Source organism: Ambystoma mexicanum, chromosome 6p, assembly GCF_040938575.1.
Source record: "Ambystoma mexicanum isolate Mex_15411 chromosome 6p, UKY_AmexF1_1, whole genome shotgun sequence".
NCBI lineage: Eukaryota > Metazoa > Chordata > Amphibia > Caudata > Ambystomatidae > Ambystoma > Ambystoma mexicanum.
Window position 1 is genome coordinate 51,492,148 of NC_090935.1, and position 19,783 is coordinate 51,511,930.

At 42.3% G+C, this 19,783-nt stretch overlaps 1 protein-coding gene across 2 annotated transcripts in view; it reads right to left on the minus strand.

The window, feature by feature from the left end:
* TLN1 (talin 1) overlaps nt 1-19,783 on the minus strand; it is a 1,223,782-nt gene that overhangs the window by 854,933 nt on the left and 349,066 nt on the right. For both annotated transcript variants that reach the window (XM_069626724.1, XM_069626725.1), the window contains exon 4: nt 10,782-10,879. In XM_069626724.1, coding sequence (XP_069482825.1) covers nt 10,782-10,879 — 98 coding nt within the window. The remainder of the gene's footprint in view (nt 1-10,781; nt 10,880-19,783) is intronic.

Consider the following 19,783-nt stretch of genomic DNA (forward strand, 5'->3'; position numbering starts at 1 on the left):
AGCATATACGAATAATGCCAGGCATACTTGTGGAATGTTTCAACCCACTAGTCCAGGCCCTGCAACATTACTGTGCTTTGCTTGCAGCAGAAACATCAGAATGGCCGCCGGAAAGCATGCTGCTCACTAAAAATCACCAGAAAGTGCGAAGTAAAAATCTGAAAAATAGGCCGCCATCCACTTTTGCCTATGTCAGTGAAAACCCAGGAGGCCACTGCCAAAACACATCATTTCGCTGGCCACAGAGCAAAATCATTGCAAAAGAAACAGCTGCTTTAAAAATCCGTTTTTCCCTGGCTGTCAAATTTGTAAAAATCATGGCTCACAAACCACCTAAAAAGATCCAACCTCCTTGGTGGGTGGTGATCATCATTCTACTTCGAGAATATGCATAAATACAATGTCCACAGAAGTATATATTATCTGAACAAAGTCCAGTTTTGAAGATAGTTAAGCTGGAAGAAATCTCTCAAAAATTGTGTAGTACCGTTACTCACCTCTGTCAGAAGCCGGCGATTTAAAACTTGTCATTTGTAAAGTTTTACATTGAACTCAAACTATGCCAAAGAAAGACTTGCTATCAGAAGCCTAAGAGGTGGACACAATTCAAAACTATATTCTAAAAAGGCTTGAAGTAAGAAATTGATTGATGTATTTGTTAAAAATGTAAGTTCTATTTTAAGACAAGACAATTTCAGACATTGTATTTAAAAGTTAAAGTTTCCCACACTGGGCTTCAAACACATTCCACACCTCCTCCCTAAACAAAGGAATCTGTGCTCCTGTGCTCTGCTAAGAAACTGGCAGGCTGGTGTGAAAAGTAACTAGGAGGGGCACCCTGGCCTGTTGCTGAGTGCAGACAAAGGGCTCCCTTGAGCTGAATGGAAATGCTAATTTGGGGCGTCAATAGAAACTGCCCTGGCAGAAAGACAAGCCATGTGACTGTCTGACTCTGCCAAGCTTTGGAGGCGGGCCAGACGGAAAATGTGGATTTGACATTGGATTAAATATATGTTTAAGAAAAATACTTCTAAAATATTGTACCGAACTGACAAAAATATGAAACTTAGAGATTATTAAAATGAAAAATTTGCTCACAGTTTAAAACTAATCTGGAATCTGTGTGATATACTGAACCAAGAATGTTTTAATATTGTGGCTATTGTAGTTGTGCTAGGAACATGAAAAATGACAGAAGTATGACCAGATTGTATGTGCATGTATATGTAAAAAATTGTACAGATCCGAAAATGTGCAACCAACCAAAAGCGGAAAAAAACTAATTTGTGAACCGAAACTCGTAGGAACATGGGACTTGAACAGAGACGTGCCTTAATTAATCTGTGATGTGTATATGTAATATGAGCAAGTTGTGCATATGGGAAATATGTTTTTTGGGAAAAATAGATTTTCTAAGTAAAAGCAAAGGGGAGGTACTTCCCTAGGTTGTAAATGGCCTAATGCAAAAAGATGAAGCCTCTTGAGCAGGCCTTTAGAAACCTTGCAAACCTGATTTTAACCCCTAAACTTCCAAGGGGCACCACAAAATCCAACAGCCTGGCTGAGCTGTTTTGCTATTCTAGCTAAGAACCTTGTGCTAGAACCAAGATCCAGACCCATAGAGCAAGCTGTACCCAGGACCAACCCGTCAGATCCAGTCCAAGAGGCTGCGCAGACCAGAGGGCCTTGCTGTGAGCAGAACCCAGTGCCTGAGACCTGTCCGGTGGCGAGTGAAGTCCAAACCCTTGACCAGATCTTTGACAGGCCCATTCCATTCCAAAGCCATAGGAATATTTAGTATAGAACTATCCATAGTCATCTCTTAGTTTAAAGTAATCCTATTCAATCCATTTTAACCTATCCAAAACTACATTATAGAATCTTGTGTCCATCCTGAATTCTTCTCATTATATAGTCTGTGATAATTGTAGCATTAATCATCTGTCCGCTGATATTTTCTGAAGAAAGTCAAGTGTCCTGGCGCACAGTAATCAAAGCGGAAGGCGCCCTGTTCTGGTGGTTGTCCCTTTGGGTATCTTGCACTTTCATAGCCCGTTAGCGTATGTCCATCTTGGTTCCTAATCTTTAAAGGCCATCTCAATTTGAATCTTGACTCCGTTTCTGAAAATCTACCTTCACAAAAACCGCTAACTTTTGAACCGTACGTCCTAGAAACGAAATTTAAATGTCATGTTGAAGCTAACATCCTCAGCTTTTAAACAAACCTAAAACATTCCAATTCCTTCTAGTTTTCCGTAATGGTGTTTCCCGCACGCAGAAAAGTTGCAGCGAATTTGCAATTTGGCTCAATTTCACCCCATGTAAAAATAGCTATTTCTTAGTTTCAAATTCTGAATTTCGTTTTCCATCTGCTAATCATTCTGTAATTATTGCTAGTGTTGACCTGATCCTATCCCAAGCCACTTTCACTAGTTCTGAATCCCATTTAGCGAATTAAAATCGTTTTTAGCATTTTTCCATTCAATTTAACCCACATTTAAAAGCAATTGACCAGTTTAAAAATCATACCTGTTCTCTCCAAGCTTGCTGGGGGAATTGGGATTGAACTGCATTGTTGATTGTTATTCCGGATACCGGTGTGCCCTCATTCCATATCTTCATATTGCATATTAGGGGGGGAGTGAGTAGTAACAGGGGGAAAGAGATATCATATTGTCTTTTGATTGAAGTCATATCAGGTTTTATTTCTGTGTTGCATTTCTTCCGATCATTGCAATCTCTTGAACCCATGCAAAGTATTCTCTGCTAGATTATTCTTCCTATTCCTACTCCTAAGTGATTAAAGAGATTGTTGATATTGTAATATTACCCATTGCTGATCATTGTTCATATTCAGTGTGATATTCAGATATTATTCATAAAATTGTTATCTATATATTGTTCAATTCTTCATATAAATCTTTTAATTAGCAAAACAAACCTATTTCTTGGTTCAGTGAGACCGGGGGAATTCAAAGAGGGGTGTTATATAAGGCTACATCATCCAGAATTAAACAAACTTTTGACATAAAAATATATAAATAAGGGTTTCCATTGGGCATGGCATACTAGGCATCGACTTAGTTGGAGTGCTGGATTGAAATCACTTATAGTCCATGCCCATCATCAGTTGGGGACTAAGCAAATGATATTGCACTGTTGCTCTACACTTACAGGGTAATGTTAGCAATGCTAATGTATGACATTTACCTACTCTAAAACCTTAAGGGGAAAATGAACATTTTATTTTATAATGCTTTGTGTCAAGGGTAGTGCTTGTGTGACATTTGTACAGAGAATAGGAAGCATGGGATGAGGTTCCCTTCCCAAGTAGTCTGCTTATTTACAGTCAGCATCGATATTTGAGCTGACACTTGGGTTACTTAGTATTCTGGTGCTTGAATGTTATTCATATTAAAGCAAACATAAAACAAGCATATGTAAGTACAAGTCTGGAAAGACTTGGCAGAACCAAGGTAGGCACAGTCAAGGTTATCTGGTAATATCTAAAAAATGGCCTGGTGCTGAAGTTAGAATCACAATGCCTAAGAGGTAGAGTCAAGTATAGGGGTCATGGGTGGGGAGCGAAGCTTATTTGGGTAATGCGTGCAGGTATAGCTTACTTAGATCTTCCGTTCATGGAGGCACACTTCCAAACTCGAGGGTGTATTCGGTTTTCAGAGAGTTTAGGATTTTATGGTCCCTAATACATGGTAGGGTAATGTAAATAGGCCAGCCCAGAATAGCAAAACTAGTTAATATAATTTAGGTTCAATAAGAGAGAAAACAAATGTCAGGGGACTGCTGTGGATTGTGCCTTAAGTTTGGAAGGGTATGTGTGTGCTGTGGATTGTGCCTTAAGTTTGGAAGGGTATGTGTGTGCTACTAAAACTCGGCTGAGGGGCACCCAGAATGAAGCTGGGCAAGCGCACATGCGCATTACTTAGAGGGAACCTTGAGTCCACCCATTACAGGTCATGCAACAGACACCTTACTTGCTTCTTCTTCAGTTACTCTTCAACTGCTTCAGCTTCACAGTGGTACTGGGCTTATCCTCTTGGATCTTTCTCAATACTTGTTTTGCCACAATTCACTTGTTATACTTTCAAAGGTTCTCAGAGCTTTTGCCACAGCGTATTCTATTAGTATTCACAGATCCTTATATTTCTATGGCACTTGACCATACAAGTTGTCTTCAATTTACACAGTTCCTTGGTATCAGGGAATCTCCCCAACTGCGTCTAATCCAATTGGTATTCAATCACACTTTTCTTTCGATTCAGTATTCAAAACAAAAGGTTTCTTTTCATTCCATTCAATCACATTGAATAAACCAGTTTACTCTCCTGCTGTGAATATGCACCCTGTTCACATGTGTTTTCACAAGTTCAGAGACTTCCGTTTCCCTGGACCGTTCTTAGCCTCATCAATTTCATATGGTTCACCATTTTGTATTCACAAAAAACATGTGTATTCACTTTTCTCAGCCTTTAGGCTATTCTGTCAAAAGTCTTTCTAAACTGGACCAGCATTCATATTGCCTAAACGGTCCCTTGCTCACACTCGCAAGCACTCCAACCTGCAGAAACCACGCAGTTCACCCCACAGCGTCCCGGAGTCATTAGAGGCTCCTTTGACTCACTTACGCAGTCTTCAGTTTCTGCTCTCTGCATCAGCAGGCTCTGTGGCTGTCGCTGCTCCCAGCTCGGGCGCCTCTTTTCCAGGATCTCTGCCTCCTTGGTTCTATGGAGAGAGGGGGTCGCTCCGACTCCAGGAGGTATGCAACCTAGACCAGCTCTGCTAACGGAGACATTTCGAATGGTCCCGCCACAATCAGTTTCCACTACAATGACTCTGCAGCTCCTAGGCGCTTCGGACACAAGTCTCCCTCACCTGAATGGGCCATTAAGTGCAGGAAATGTTCCTTTCCTGCATAACGATCTTAGTACTCCGCATTCCTCGTACCAGTGGTGTTAATGTATGTCTGAGTTAACAAAGGATGTAGGACTCTGGGTTGTCTCTTCCTCTTCTCAGTAACAGACTAGTGTGTATTGGGAGAGTTTCTGGAAAAATAGGGAAGAGATTGGTAATGCCCTATAAAAGGGCTGGGGGATATTGGACTCTTTATAAAAGGGACAAGGGGGCTACTGTGTCACATCCGAGTGTGCCTCATCCCCACTTCGTCTCCTCCACCCAGGTGATCCTCCCTCACATATCCACCTCCCCCCCTCCAAGGTCAGGATTCAAATATAGACAGCCTTTCCCTGGCCACCTAAGACAAGGATATATTAGGGAAAGAAGTGAGGCCGCCCTCAGATCCCTCACACCTACCCACAAGGGCAGTCCAGCAATGAAATGCTAGGCAATTCTCCCCTGAACAAATGTACCATCAGCAACCAGACATGTTTCGGCCTTGTTTGGCCTCCTCAGTGAGGTGAAGCAGAGCCTCTAAGGCACAGTGAGCAAAGAGTCCACATCTGGATTAACCTTGGTTACTTAGGGTGAAACCCCAAGTTTCACAAATTTGAAAAGGAGTGTGGTAGCTTCTCTGCTGAGAAGAAACATGGGTAAGATACCCATTCTATGGTATTTCTTCCACTCCAGAGGGTCTACAACCGCGGTTTAGCTCACTGCACCCTTCACAGAACTATCCATTTGCAGATCAGTCTTTGTCGTACTCACAAGGGCAGTACAGCACGAAGTCTGAGGGTGCTGATGATACTCTTGTTCAGAGAAGAATTACCTAACATTGCAGTGCTGGACTGCCCTTGTGGGTGTGATAAAGACTGATATGCAAATGGATATTTCTCTGCTGTGAAGGGTGCAGTGAGCTAAAACGTGATTGTAGACGAGTGGAAGACATTCCATAGAACAGGGTATTTGACCCATTTTCGGTATCGGTAGAGGGGCTCTCAAACTCCTTTGTAATTTCGGTAATAAAATGGGTTTGTTTGCTAATCAAGTGGCAAACTCTGCTAATCATTTGTTGAAAACTAATGTATGCATCGAACGGTGGAGGCAGTTTCTAAAAGTAGTAACATGGGGTTTTGAACTAGTGAACAGAGATGACAGAAAACGCGAATATTTTGTAACTTGGTTTATATTTCGAAGTGTGTAATTTTATTCAAAAAACTTTTCTTTAACACATCAGGTAACAATCATAAGTTTGTTACGTTTCTAAACAGTAAGAGTTAACAAAAAAGTCCCTATGGTGGTTCCAGGTGACAAAAAGTCTGTTACTACTACAGATTATGTCGACACGTGTTTCAGTTGCTTTAGTCGATCATCATTATTAGTGCTCTCTTGATATCGCAACCTTCTTCAGGACAAAACGACCAATTTTCTTGCACATGTATCAGCTTGAGCCACACCATCTATAATAATAAAATACATAGAAAGACTACAGTGTTTTGTACTCCTGTCATCTTCATTTTAGTTGGTACAATCCAAGAATTTGCAAAACACTCCAACCAGCTACAAGATAGACTGCTAGAAATGGGTTATCCGAAAAAATAACCTTAAGAGGGCAAAAAAATACCAGTCGAGATCTCTGCCTCACTCATCAGATCAAAAATAAAGGTGAGCGATTGGTCTGCGTTACGACTTTCAATCCCGTAAGTAGAGATCAAAAAAATAGTAAACCGCAACTTGGATTTAGTTAAACAGGGAACTCTGTACAAGAGACCGATGTTTGCTTTCAAGAGGAACCAAAACCGTGGCCAGAAATTAGTCCATACATATGTTGAGCCACAGAAAAAGTCCCAAACGATACTAAACCAAATGGGGTTTACCCCCCCTGTCGTGGGCCACAATAAATGTGGGAAATGTGTAGCATGCCCCATGGCGGAAACTAGGACTGAGTTAAATTACAGACAAGTCAGATGGCAACTCAGAACACAAACTGTAAAACAAAATGCCATCTATATCACCAGGTGCCCTTGTGATTTACTATACATTATGTTAAGTTATTTTGCATTTTTATAGTGCCTTATGTACCATTGGTATGATCTCAAGGCGCTGGTAGGTTGAACGCCCTCGGGCACCGCAGTTCAAGTCAGTTGAGAGGGAGGGAGGGAGTCGTAAAATGCGTGGGCGCACCGGGTATGTGTGCAGCTGGTGTGGTTGTTGCATGACAGCTGCTTTTTAAGTGTGGTGCTGAGGGGGATCAGTTGAATGTGTTCAGTCCCGAGGGTGGACATACAGACTGAGTTCTGGCTGCGTTAGGCCTGAGGAGACGCCTAAACTAGCCGGTGTGTGCTAGCTATCTGTGTTTTGTTAGGATGATGGGAAGTTTGATCAGTCATGTAAGTATGAGAACAGCTTTACCGAATGTGTCATAGTACTGCTGTGTTCTAGTTGAATGGTGGTGTATAGGAGAGAGTAAGCGCAGCAGTGTGATTTTGCGGTAATCAGTAAGTGTATGCGACCAGGCACACTCAATGATGTTGGGAATATCTGCAAATTCAACTCTAATACAGTGACGCTATTAGGCATATTTTTAAGTTCAACTTTAACACAGTGACGCTATTGGGCATACTCGATGTTGCGATACAGTCTAGATTCAACATTAGCACAGTGATGCCCTCAGGGCACACTTTCTAAGTTCAGTTTTAACACAGTAAGCCTATTAGGGCACATATCTAAGTTCAACTTTAACTCAGTGATAATGGGGCACAATTTGTAGATTCAACATTAACACTGACGCTATTAGGGCGTACTACAAGATTCAACGTTAACTGGGCAAGACAATTAGGGGAGACAAAGGATCTCTGAGCACAGGTCATGCATACGGAACAAGGTGGCGGACACGCCCTTGTAGAACATTTTGTACGATGTGGGCATAAAGATACAGAACTGAGATGGTTTGTATTGCAGGCATTAAAACCCTCCAATATAGGTGGAGAACTCTATTGCATCAAAAAGAACAACGCTGGATTTATACTCTAGACACGGTCCAATGAGGGTTGAATGTGTCCGTTGAATGGAACCATCTCATTTCGAAAATGTGAAATAAGGGACACAGTGACTAGATCTCATGATAGACGAGTATATGATCCACATATTCTGCAGCATTTAGTGAACTATCAACTATAGTGATACGCTGGCAAAAATGACAACGTATATGCACCATTTTGTTTTGCACTATATTATGCTAACTAAGAGGAATATGGACCCTTGATCCTACAACTTGGTCACTAAAAAACCAGATATTCCACGGTTGTTGGAAACCTAAATATAGCAAACAGTGTCATCCTGAAAAATATAAGATGTTATATGCAGAAAAAAATCATATAGCTCAGGATGAGACGGAGATAATTGAATTATGATTGCATTGAGCCAGCTTAAAATATGCGCATAGTCTATCTACTATGTAGAGGGTAAGTATAAGCTTTCCATTCCATGGATGTTAAAATAGAGGAAGTCCACTAGTGCAACAGTTGGAAACAGTGAAATATGTAGCAACCAGAAATATATACACTCCAAAATATTTATCGAAAACTTTTTTGTACAAGATATGTGATTGTGCATATTTTTGAAACGTATTCTAATTATGGCTCTGTTTCGCCATTTCCCAATACAGACTGAACAGAAGCCAGTCCTCTTTCTATACCTATGAACGCGATAAGGCGCATTCTATACAAATATACAACGCTACCAAGAGGCGACGTTTGCATCAGACAGATGCTGTATGGATCTTCTGAAGAGGGGCCACGCTGACTAGTATACAGGTAAGCTCTTGAGAATGTGATTGTGCCATTACTTACCAATTTGCCAGTAGCGCATGTAAGCAAGCTTAAATAAGCTGTGAACATTTAGTGCAGGCTACGAGTCCATAAGGAGACAAAGTAATTAAAAAGTATACTACATCAGATCCCGGAATGGATTCCATGTACTAATGTTATGTGTGATAGCAGATATGCCTTTGACCTAGAGGATATATAATTTATCCATATTATGCTAAAATCAACATCTAAAAGCAGGGCATTTGCAATGAATGTACTGCAGAAGAAAAATCAAAACCCCTAAAAACAAAGCAGTCACTTAATCAATTGCTTAGATGCAAAATGTGGTCCAAGGTTGTATATACAACTATTGTAGTGGTGAAAAAGCTACTTTTGAGTAAGAGGGCCACTTTTACATACAAAAAACTGTTTATATGTTATAGATCAACACTAAAAAGCGTTCTATAAAATCCTCGAGATACCATCAAACAAGAAAGACTGAGGAATGATACCCCTCAACTGTGAAAAATAAAAGAAGGATACCACAGCAAACAGAATAAATTATACTGAATGTAAGAGTGGTGGTCATTCCTGACTTGGAGTAAGTGAGATACCTTTTTGCCTTGCTTCGAACTAATGTGGACATTTTTCAAAATGTTATCTTTGATCATCATATTTTGTGATCAAGAATGATAATAGCGGTTGGGTCATAGCAATTTGCTTTTTACCTGATAGGCAGGAGGACAATAACCCTCAAGAGTCTACCGAAGATGTGTTGGATTTAAAAACCACATCCATAACACCTCCGCCAGGAATTTATGAGGCGAGTCAGATGGAACATCCTTTATGGGGCAGACAATTGAACCATATTAATATGAAAATAAACTAAAATGAAGATGATAGGAGTACAACACAATGATATAGTCCATGTATTTTATTGTTATATTTGGTGTGGCTGAAGCCGATACATGTGCAAGAACATTGGTTTTGTCCAATATCAAGAGAGCACTAATAATGATGCTCGGCTAAAGCGACTGAAACACGTGTCGACATAAAATCTGTAGGAATAACATACAGACTTTTTGTCACCTGGAACCACAATAGGGACTTTGTTAACTCCTATTGTTTAGAAACGTAACAAACTTATGATTGTTACCTGTAGTGTTTAAACCAATTTTTGACAGCGTGTTGGAGAATAGGAGTGTGAAAGAGAATGAGCTACAGTTGATTATAATGTTGTTAATATTTTTAAAGAAAAGTGTTTTGGATAAAATGAAACACTTGGTAATATAAACCAAGTTACAAAATATTCCTGTTTTCTGTCATCTCGGTTCACTAGTCCAAAACCCCATATTGGTACTATTTCATGACCTGTAGGACTAGGGCCCCATCTCCAGGTACCCATTTTTGTTTTTGGCAGTTTGTGAAAGACCACTCTCTCAAGAACAAGTCAGAGCACAGATAATCATGCTGGATTTGAGTGTCCAGTGTTAGTTCACCAGAGAAGAGGATTTAACTGAAGAGCAACCCCCCTTCTCCATAATCCTATTAAACGGCAGTATGCAAGGAATGTCTCGACCTGATAACGTGAGGTGATGCGTTGTGCATTTTACAATTTTGTAAGCAGGATAGAGAAGTTTGTTTAAAAAGAAAATATCAAATGGATGAAGACCAAAGTTAGGATAGCAGAAAAAGCAACCATAATAATGGCCTAATCCTGAATTCTAAATATTTCAGATACAATAGTGACAAGCAATTGTTCATGGGGGAAAAATCTAAGGTTCAGCGGATTCTTGCACCAAATGCATACTAGGAAAAAAAGCAGCTACATGGAAAAACAAACAGGTATCAAAATAATCTAAGCGTCAAGCGATACACAGGGAGCTAAGAAAGGGATTAGGCAGCACCAGAGAACACTCACTACTGTGCAGTTTAAGATCCAGGACAATAATAATGAGACACCGAGCAAGCAATGGGACTCAATGGAGACAGGTGGTACAGACAGTAAAAAAATCCACAAAAGCAGTAGAAATCAGCATTACAAGACAGAGAACCTACTCCGTTTCGCAGCATATAGTAGTCGAGAGCTTTCCCAGCCTCAAGCCAGATTCCCTTCTTTGGATCTTCATCCGACAGGAACAACCCAAAGTCATTGGCTGAAAAAGATTGACATTATAAATGATATTGTTTTCAATGTGAATGCTTTGTCTCACAAAATGTCACAGATTACCACATTTTATATTATGGCGTCATCAGAATATTGCGTTTCACTGAATCATCATAGACCACAGATTCCACTGGGCACTAGCCATGAAGGGGCGATATTTTCTTTCTTATTAGCACAATACAGCCAATACATTGGCTTTTTCAAACAATGCATACAACTATTCAGCCTTAAATCTTTTCATCTTACGCTTAAATTATTAATCGTGTATGACCTACAATTTCTCTTCGTAATAACGCATTGAAAGACCAGATGAAATGATTTCATCATGGTCTACAACGCTTTTCGTTCTTGTAATACCCTGTAAATCTGCAACCAGACTTGTGTAATATGGTATATATAGGCTATAAAGTTACCCACAAGGAAAACATTCCATAATGTCTCAGTGTCGCAACTCTTTTCTCACCTCCCCCACCTAATAACACTATATCTCATTTGGCTTGTGCAAGAACAGGATATCTTTGGCTGTTTCTAACAACCCACTCTTGCACAATCGCTCCTCTTTAAATAGTGCCATTCTGGGGACAATCACATCAAGAGTTTCCATCAGATTCAATGTTATTCTCATGTAATTAAGTCGTAGATGTGAATTGTAAAGTTTGCATAAATACATAGGCTGTGAGGTAGTAGCCATTTGTCCACTTATATAGTCTCCACTACTTGATGTGCGGCGGAGTCTATCGAAGCTTGTTCTTCGTTTCTGCAATTATTTTCAATAGCCTTTTATAATCGGCCATAAATGTAGTTACCACAGATAGTTTGGGGCGCTCTTCCCACCTACTAACCCTCACTGATGTCCATACAAATGGCATTCTTAGAGTATGTCCTCTTCCTTTGTGCCACAACAGGTAAAAGAAAGCTAAAAGCATTAGTCAGTCATCTTCCAATACTGCATCGATTGCAGATAAGCCAGTAATGCTGCCACAGAGCGGATATTCAGCTTCCCCCGTATGTATTCCACAGGTGTTTCAACTGGTACATTCATCCTCCTTTTCAGGCAATAGCTCTCAATTTTACCTGGCTCTTGTACTCTTTCTCCCCCAGATCTCCATACCATATGTCAATTTGGGAAAATGTTTGCAAATTCTATGTGTTGATGCCGGACTCCATTGTATAGCCAGCTTGTTATGTCGCGAATAGGCAAATTGCGCATGCCTGTTGCCGTGCCTCCCTTTCAATTTTTTCTATCTGGGGTCCCCAGTTACGATGCTGATCTATAATCACACCAAGAGAGTTATACTGTTGAACACATTCAACTGGAGATCCATTCAGTTTCCATATAAACTTAGTATGGCATCCCATTTTCCCCAGCACGAAAGTCATCACATTAGTAAGAGACGAGATGTGTGGTCCCAAGCTTAGGTTCATAAGATTTTGCCGTGGCCAAATGGTCAGATATGCCATATACAAGTTAAGAACTTGAGTGGTCGAAATTGGAGCAGTCAAAGTACCCTTACTATCTAGTCTTATCCTCAGCGTAGTCTCCTTCTATAATTAGCTAATTACATGAAGCAGTCCTCTCGGTATACCCCAGTCGTTCAAATTTGTCCAAAGTTTTTTTCCATTGACTGTCGAATGAAAGACTGAAGGCCACAAATACTGATTGTCTGCGATCATTTCAGGCACTTTCCACAAGGGTGTTGAGATCTAAAATGTTACCCACAGTTTAGTGATATTTTTTGAATTCAGTGCGATTAAAAAGGTAATAACTAATTGATTAGTCCACTCCAAGTTCCGCAAGCAAACCCCTTGCGAAAATCTTAGCCGGTGCATCAATCATGGTTTTAAGGTCATTATGTGGCCCTTTTTATACACAGGTGCATACGTTTGGTCCATGAGACCGGCAGCTAATTGTTTGGAATATAAGAGTAAGCATCAATCCCCAATCTTCAAGATTCATTTTCATTAAGTTGTTGCAAGTTCCATCTGGTCCTGGCGTTCAATCGCTGAGATCACTTTTGTACTATGTTCCAAATCCCATTTTTCCACTTAGCACAGGGGCTTACTGGCCTCTCCCATACACTCCCCTAGAGCGTCTTCAATCTGTGCAACCCACAACTGACAGTCTCCCTGCAACCTTGAACATGGTTCCATTTCTATCCCCTAACCTCCAAAAGACCCTTGAATCAATCATTACTCTTGCAGATGTGTATAAGTTACCTCGAACATTCAAGTTTGATGTAGCTTTGTTTACAAAGCCAGCTCCAATACTGTTATCAGCAGTTTTGCTCTGTTCGTGCTTGCTGCTTTTCTGAGAATTCTTCTTAATTCTCTTTATCTCGGATGTGCCCATCATAAGAATTACTGTGATTTCAGTGGTAAATCTGCTTGCTATAACGAATTCCTTTAGTCATAGGTTGCTTATTTGGGAACTTACCCATAGACCACGTGGTTTTTGCCTCCTTAAATTTGGAGCAAATTCTACTCATTCCTGTATGTCCTGAGTTAACATTAGTATTTAGCTCTACCACGCCCACTGTTACCATGTGATTTATAATCATTGCCTCTTCAGTAGCCAAGAGCTCACTTTCCAAATTCAACAGGCAGCTATTAGCGTAATCTAGTTTACCAGGTTCCCAACTAATATGATTGGTTCCCATATTAATGTCCAACATTCCAGCATGAACCTCCTTATTCTTAATAAGATAATAGGACAGATCACTATTAGCGGGTAATGTTCACTCTCTTCTCTTGCTTCAATGTGGAGAGCAGCTATGGATGTGAAGATTCTAGCCTGTATGAAGCAGTAGTCCAGAGTGGATGCACGAAAGTGATAAATCCTAGTGTATCCACCTGGCATATCCCCCTCGCATCTGCCATTGAGCATTACAAACCCGTGCCACCTAATAAAATGGAGCCTTCTCCTTCCCTGGGCATTACTGAACTCTAGATTTAATTGGGGGGAAGGTAGATGTTCAATGAGATGCCCATCTCATCCAAATCATAGCACAGTATTTTGGCATTAAGGTAACTGGCCTGGTACTGAGCCCTCATCCTACAGTACTGCGACATTCCACATGGAGCCTCAACTCCGTGGATCACTGCCAGAGGTAATATGACTCCAAGATGGCCACCGCCATGATGGTTGTAATTTGTTTATATAGGTTGCCTAGCAACCAGTGCGGAACCCTATAGGCCTGGAGGCCAGCCGGAAGGCAGAAACCGGCCCAGCATGCTTAAGGCCCTCTAGCACAAGGCCCACCCTGTCTGTGCCGATAGGGCCGTGGGACACGCACCCCTGCCCTTTACATACTGTATCCCTGCAACAAGGCAAACGATATATCCCATCTGGCACCTACTGTCATCTCGACTGCGTGTTTTAAGGACTCTTGCAAACAAGGAGAAATCTCTCATATGCACTTTCATGACAGTGATCGGTAACCAAACGCTACATGCCTGCCAATCCTTACAGTAAGCCTACAATCACCTGCCACTGTGAACCCGCTACGCATTAACCTGCTTCTTTGAAGTGTTAAAATTACATAAATGAACTATGTTACACAGGATGCCCATCTTGCCAACTGCCAAGTACCGGCAATGTTGCCTGTAATCTGAGTTAATACTCATGACCACCATTGCCAAGTCTTTGCTAATGTATTTGCATTATGTTTTAGTTGATTTCTACCAAGGCCACCTGTCTCTACTGTTGCCTCCCACTAGCCCCGTAATCACAGTAGGTGCTCACTAGTCCTAGCGTGTTGTTTATGTAGCCTGTTACTTACCGTACAAATTGAAGTACACGTTGATGTACATATACCTCACTTCGCATTGTCTTGTGTTCATCCTTACCTGTCTGTATTATGCCCAACAATGTCAGTTCTTAAATGACAGATTAGACTAGAATACTGTACTTGCTTGTTAGATTACTGTAGCAGTTAACTGTTGAATACTGCCTCACCTAATGACCCTAACTTGTCCTGCTCAATTGCCTACTGAGACATCCAGCACCAATATATGTATCGCGCTGTGTCCTCCCTCTATTCACTCGTAGTTATCCTACCTCAACCAACCTTGTAGGCAGTAACTCACTCTTTGCTTCTTTACCTCGGACCACATAATATATTTAACTCACCAGCATCCCCTCACGAACAACCACTCTACTCTCATTCTCAAACAGAATCTCAACCTGGTACACTTACCTGCACCGACTAACACAGTCATGTACTTTCTCACTACCAGCCCTGCACGTATACTGCCACTGATCAGCTCGCTCTTGGCATTCACATTACCTCCTCACACTCCTACTTCCATGACCAGCCTCCAAACATACAATACCTTGGATACAGCCAATACAACAAAGGTCCTACCACACAAATTTTGACTTTCACTTACTACGACTACTCCATTAGCACAGGCAGATCGCATCACACCAACTAAACGTTTGCCACCCCTTCGACCTACTCCTAACACTCACCTCTAAAGGTAAATAACTCATTGCCTCACCTGCCCTTTATCACCAATGGAATAAATCCAACTATAAGCCACCAGGCCTACACCCAACCAACCCTGTTCCACGAACCTTAGAAACTACAGGCTCGGTTCTAGATTGAACTTGGCCTCTCATCCAGTGAACGACATTGACAGCCCTAATACCTCTATCCCACCAAAGAAGAGACCAAAACAAAAAACTAACATTAATCCTCCCACCAACAATCTAACACGACAGAAAAAGGCGGCCCATCCCTCCAACGTACCCGATACTGACATTCCACATACCAAAAGGTGCTTTGTTAAATTCTAGATCCATGGTAGCTCTTGCATTAGAAATTGCAGACCTCAGTCTCAAACCAACTAGATTTTCTAGCCATAACGGACACTTGGCTTCATGCAGCTGCAGGCCCAACACAAGCACTTGCTGTACCTGAGAACGTGGCCATATTAAGACAAGACAGAGCACATGACAGAGGAGGTGGTATTGCCTTCATTGCTAAAAACCAAACTGGGATCAAGGATCTGCCCTCATCTCCCTTTCACTTCTGGAGAGCTATTGACAGTCAAATTGAATCTCAGCATCACATACCTTAACCATGCATCTTATTTATAGACCGCCTGGCCCCATCTCATCTTTTGAGGAAGACCTTATTCTACTCACCATAAATACGAAACCGATCTCACAAATCATATTGCTAGGTGACCTTAATCTAGGTCTCAATGACGAAAGATTACTATGCTTTAGCACTCGCTAATACCATTACTGAACTAGGTTTCACCCACCGTATCAACGCTCCAACACATACTAAAGGTAGAATATTAGACTTGTTAGCCAACCTCAATTGCGATACCTTAATTACATAGAATGAACCCTGTGCCTGAACTGATCATCACCTTATCACCTTCACCCTACAAGACAGCTTACAACCTAATCTGGCAATCTCATTGGCTACCCCAGCTCTTAACAGAAGCAAGCAGAACCGAACAGTGGAAAACGTATTGACGTTACTCCAACCTATCAATCTCACATCTACTAATTCAGACCCTTCAGCTCTTGTAGAACTCTACAATGACACGATCAAACAAGCCATGGAAAAATTGCACCTATAAAATTGTGCAAAGGTAAACCTCGAGCACACCTTAACACCTGGTTATCCCCTAATCATAAAGCATTACACAATGAAAAAAGAAGTGCAGAATCCTCATGGAAAAACAACCCCACAGTGGAGAATAAGGAACAATTCTAAAATCGCCACTAGATATAAATCTGAGATCCTACAACGATCAAATTAATAAAGCTAATTCTAACACCAGAGAACTCTTAATCATACTAAGAGAACTAGAGTCTCACACCCCTCTAACAGAAACATGTACCAAGGACAAGTCCTTAAATAACAAAATTGACCTCCTGCAAAAGAAAACTGAAAATAAATAACTAAATCTATAGAGGGACATCACCTTGTTTGAGTCGCAGACCACCCTAACAAAACCATGTAACCGTTTCAAATTCACCTTTGTCTCCACTCGGAGTTGAGGCCATAATAGCCTCCCTCAAACCATCTAGATGCCAGGGGGACACCTGCCCCAGCACCAATAATTAAAGAGGCAGCTAGAGCACTAGCACGTTTCATCACGACATTAATAAACTTTTCCTTTGATACTTGCACTGCTCTAGCTAATCTAAAAGATGCATGGTCCTCCTATGCCTAAAAAAAACAACCTTGACCCAAACATCCCAACTACAGACCAATAACTAATTTCACCTGAAAATGCTAGACAGGGCAGCCTATCTTCAGATACACACATACCTTGAAACGAACAACCTCCTCCGCCTGCGGAAATCTGTTTCTAGACCCAAACACGGAACAGAATCAGCCTTAGACTTGAAAAATCAAATGGACGACATAAGGGACAAAGGAAAACTTGCCCTCCTCCTCTTAGATCTCTCAGCAGCATTTGACTTAGTGGATCATTAAGTCTTATGCAATCACCTAAAATCAGCTGCCCTCTTTGCCTGCCCCCCCCCCCCCCCCCATCATTCAATATCGATGGCAACAATATCAAAATATCTAAGGAGGTAAAACCCTTGGGTTTTTATCTCGACGCTGTCTTAATCTTGAAGACAAGCCAATGTCACAGCCTATATGACAGCATACACCTACAAGTTAATTAATGCATGCAAACCATTCCTCTCCACATCAAGCGGCACTAACTTGGCCAGGGCATGAATTCTGTCCAAAATTGTATTTTAACTGTAAAGACCAGAGGGGGGGGGGGGTTTGCACTTCCGCTCTCTATATGGTAGAGGGGAGGCACAGAGACCCCAGACAAGATTCTCTATTCTTGGTACGTGGTCGAGCAATCAAGGCCTAGCTTCTCAGGAGGTGATGCAAGCTGATTCTTAAGTACAGTGTAGTCCCCAAGCACCCACGAAGGAAGGTCCGCACAGTATCAGTTAAAACACAGTCTTTATATAATTAATATTCAAAGTCATACACAATCACGATAACTCACTTTGTGCTCCAAAAATCAACAATGGTAAATCTGTACAATTCTAAAGTGGTACCACTAAGGTTACTCGATCTTATTAAAGTGCATACGGTCAGAATGACACTCAGATCAAAATAAAGAGGAAACCAGCAGTAGAGAGAGGAAGGCAAGCAAGATGGTTGAGCAATAGGCAATACGGGTAACTACCGTTAAACACAGTTCTCTGTGGAGATCCCCCCACCTGGGCAACCTGTAGAAGAAAGATACAAGCCCAGTCCATATATTGTTCCCACTAGATTTTCCAATAGTTCAGCAACCCCAAAGTACCTTGGCATTGTAGCGTTCCTCGTCGGGAAATCGACAACCCTTCTTGAGTGTCCTCCCTTTCAGGCAAGAGCCACGGGTCGAACGTCCGACGGAGAACAGGTCGAGCTACGACGGTGAAGTGGCCACGTTGTTCCTAGCGGTGCTCGTTGACAGGGAAGCATATACGTCCTGCAAGGAAGAGGCATGCGAGGCACCTAGATGTCGATAGTTCTGGACCGCAAAGTGTTTGAAGAACTGTGGCCCAGCAAGGGCGTCGAGTCGTCGGCATCTGGGGTCTTTGGGTGGCGGGAAATCCACCGGTGGATGCTCCTCGGCGCGTCGACGGTCAGGCCTTCTCCAGCAGGATACGGCGGCAAAGATGCCAATGAGAGCGTCCTTGGATCAATGAAGTTCTTAGGCAACGGGAGCATGGTGGCTCCAGCCGGCGACGGCGGTCGTCGACAGTGGAGGACAACAGTCAGGGCGATTCGCCTTGGAGTTCCGCAGCAGTGCCTGTGTCGGGTCGGCAGCCTGTCGAAGGTCTGTCTACCAGAGAGCTTAGGCAAAGATCAGCTGTGCACGGGAAGTGGGCGCCTTACCAGGTCCTCTGAGTCAGTTCTTGAAGTACAGCAGCTTTCAGATTGTGAAGGAGAGCAAGGAACAAGTTACTTACCTGTAACTGTTGTTCTCCAGCATGGGTCTGGCATGGATTCACATGCTCATGAATATTCCCCGTCGTCAGGCTGGGAATCCTCGGTAAAGAAAAAACCAGTATCAGTTTCGTTTCTGATCTGTCTTTCGTAGTAATAACCAATCACTGGTCTCTGTGTCATACTGACCACAGCCAATGACTGCCCTCTACCTAAGCACCGCCTCTGGCAGCCATCTTCAGATTTGGAAGCACGTGAAGTGGCAGTATGACCAAGTGAAGAGCCGCAGAGGGGTAGGCGGGAGGGTTCGCATGTGAATCCATGCCAGACCCATGTTGGAGAACAACAGTTACAGGTAAGTAACTTGTTCCTTCTCCAGCATGGGGTCTGGCATGGATTCACATGCTCATGAATAAAGAATACATAGCAGTACACACATGCACAACCACGGGAGGTGGCAAAGGCTCAACATTAAGCATTACATCAAACTCAAAATTAAGCATCTTGCCTCCTCACCAGGCTCACCTCAGGCGAACAGGTTGCGCAGCACTGCTTGGCCGACCGTGGACTCCTCCCTGGAATCCCGATCGACGCAGTAGAATTTCGTGAAGGTGTGCGTCGACCTCCACGTAGCAGCCCTGCATATGTCCAACAGGGGCACACCAGAAAGGAAAGCCGTGGTAGCTGCGATCGCTCTGGTGGAATGGGCTCTCGGACGGCCAGGCAGCGGTCGGTTTGCCAACCGATGACAGTACATGATACAGCCGGAGAGCCATCTGGAAATGGAAGCCTTCGAGAGAGCCTTCCCCTGATTGACAGGTCCAAAGTTCACAAAGAGTTGTGACGTCTTCCGAAAACACTTTGTGCGGTCCACGTAGAACTTCAGCGCTCTAGCCACATCCAGCGAGTGCAAAGTCCTCTCAGCCGGCGACGAAGGCGACGGGAAGAACACAGGCAAC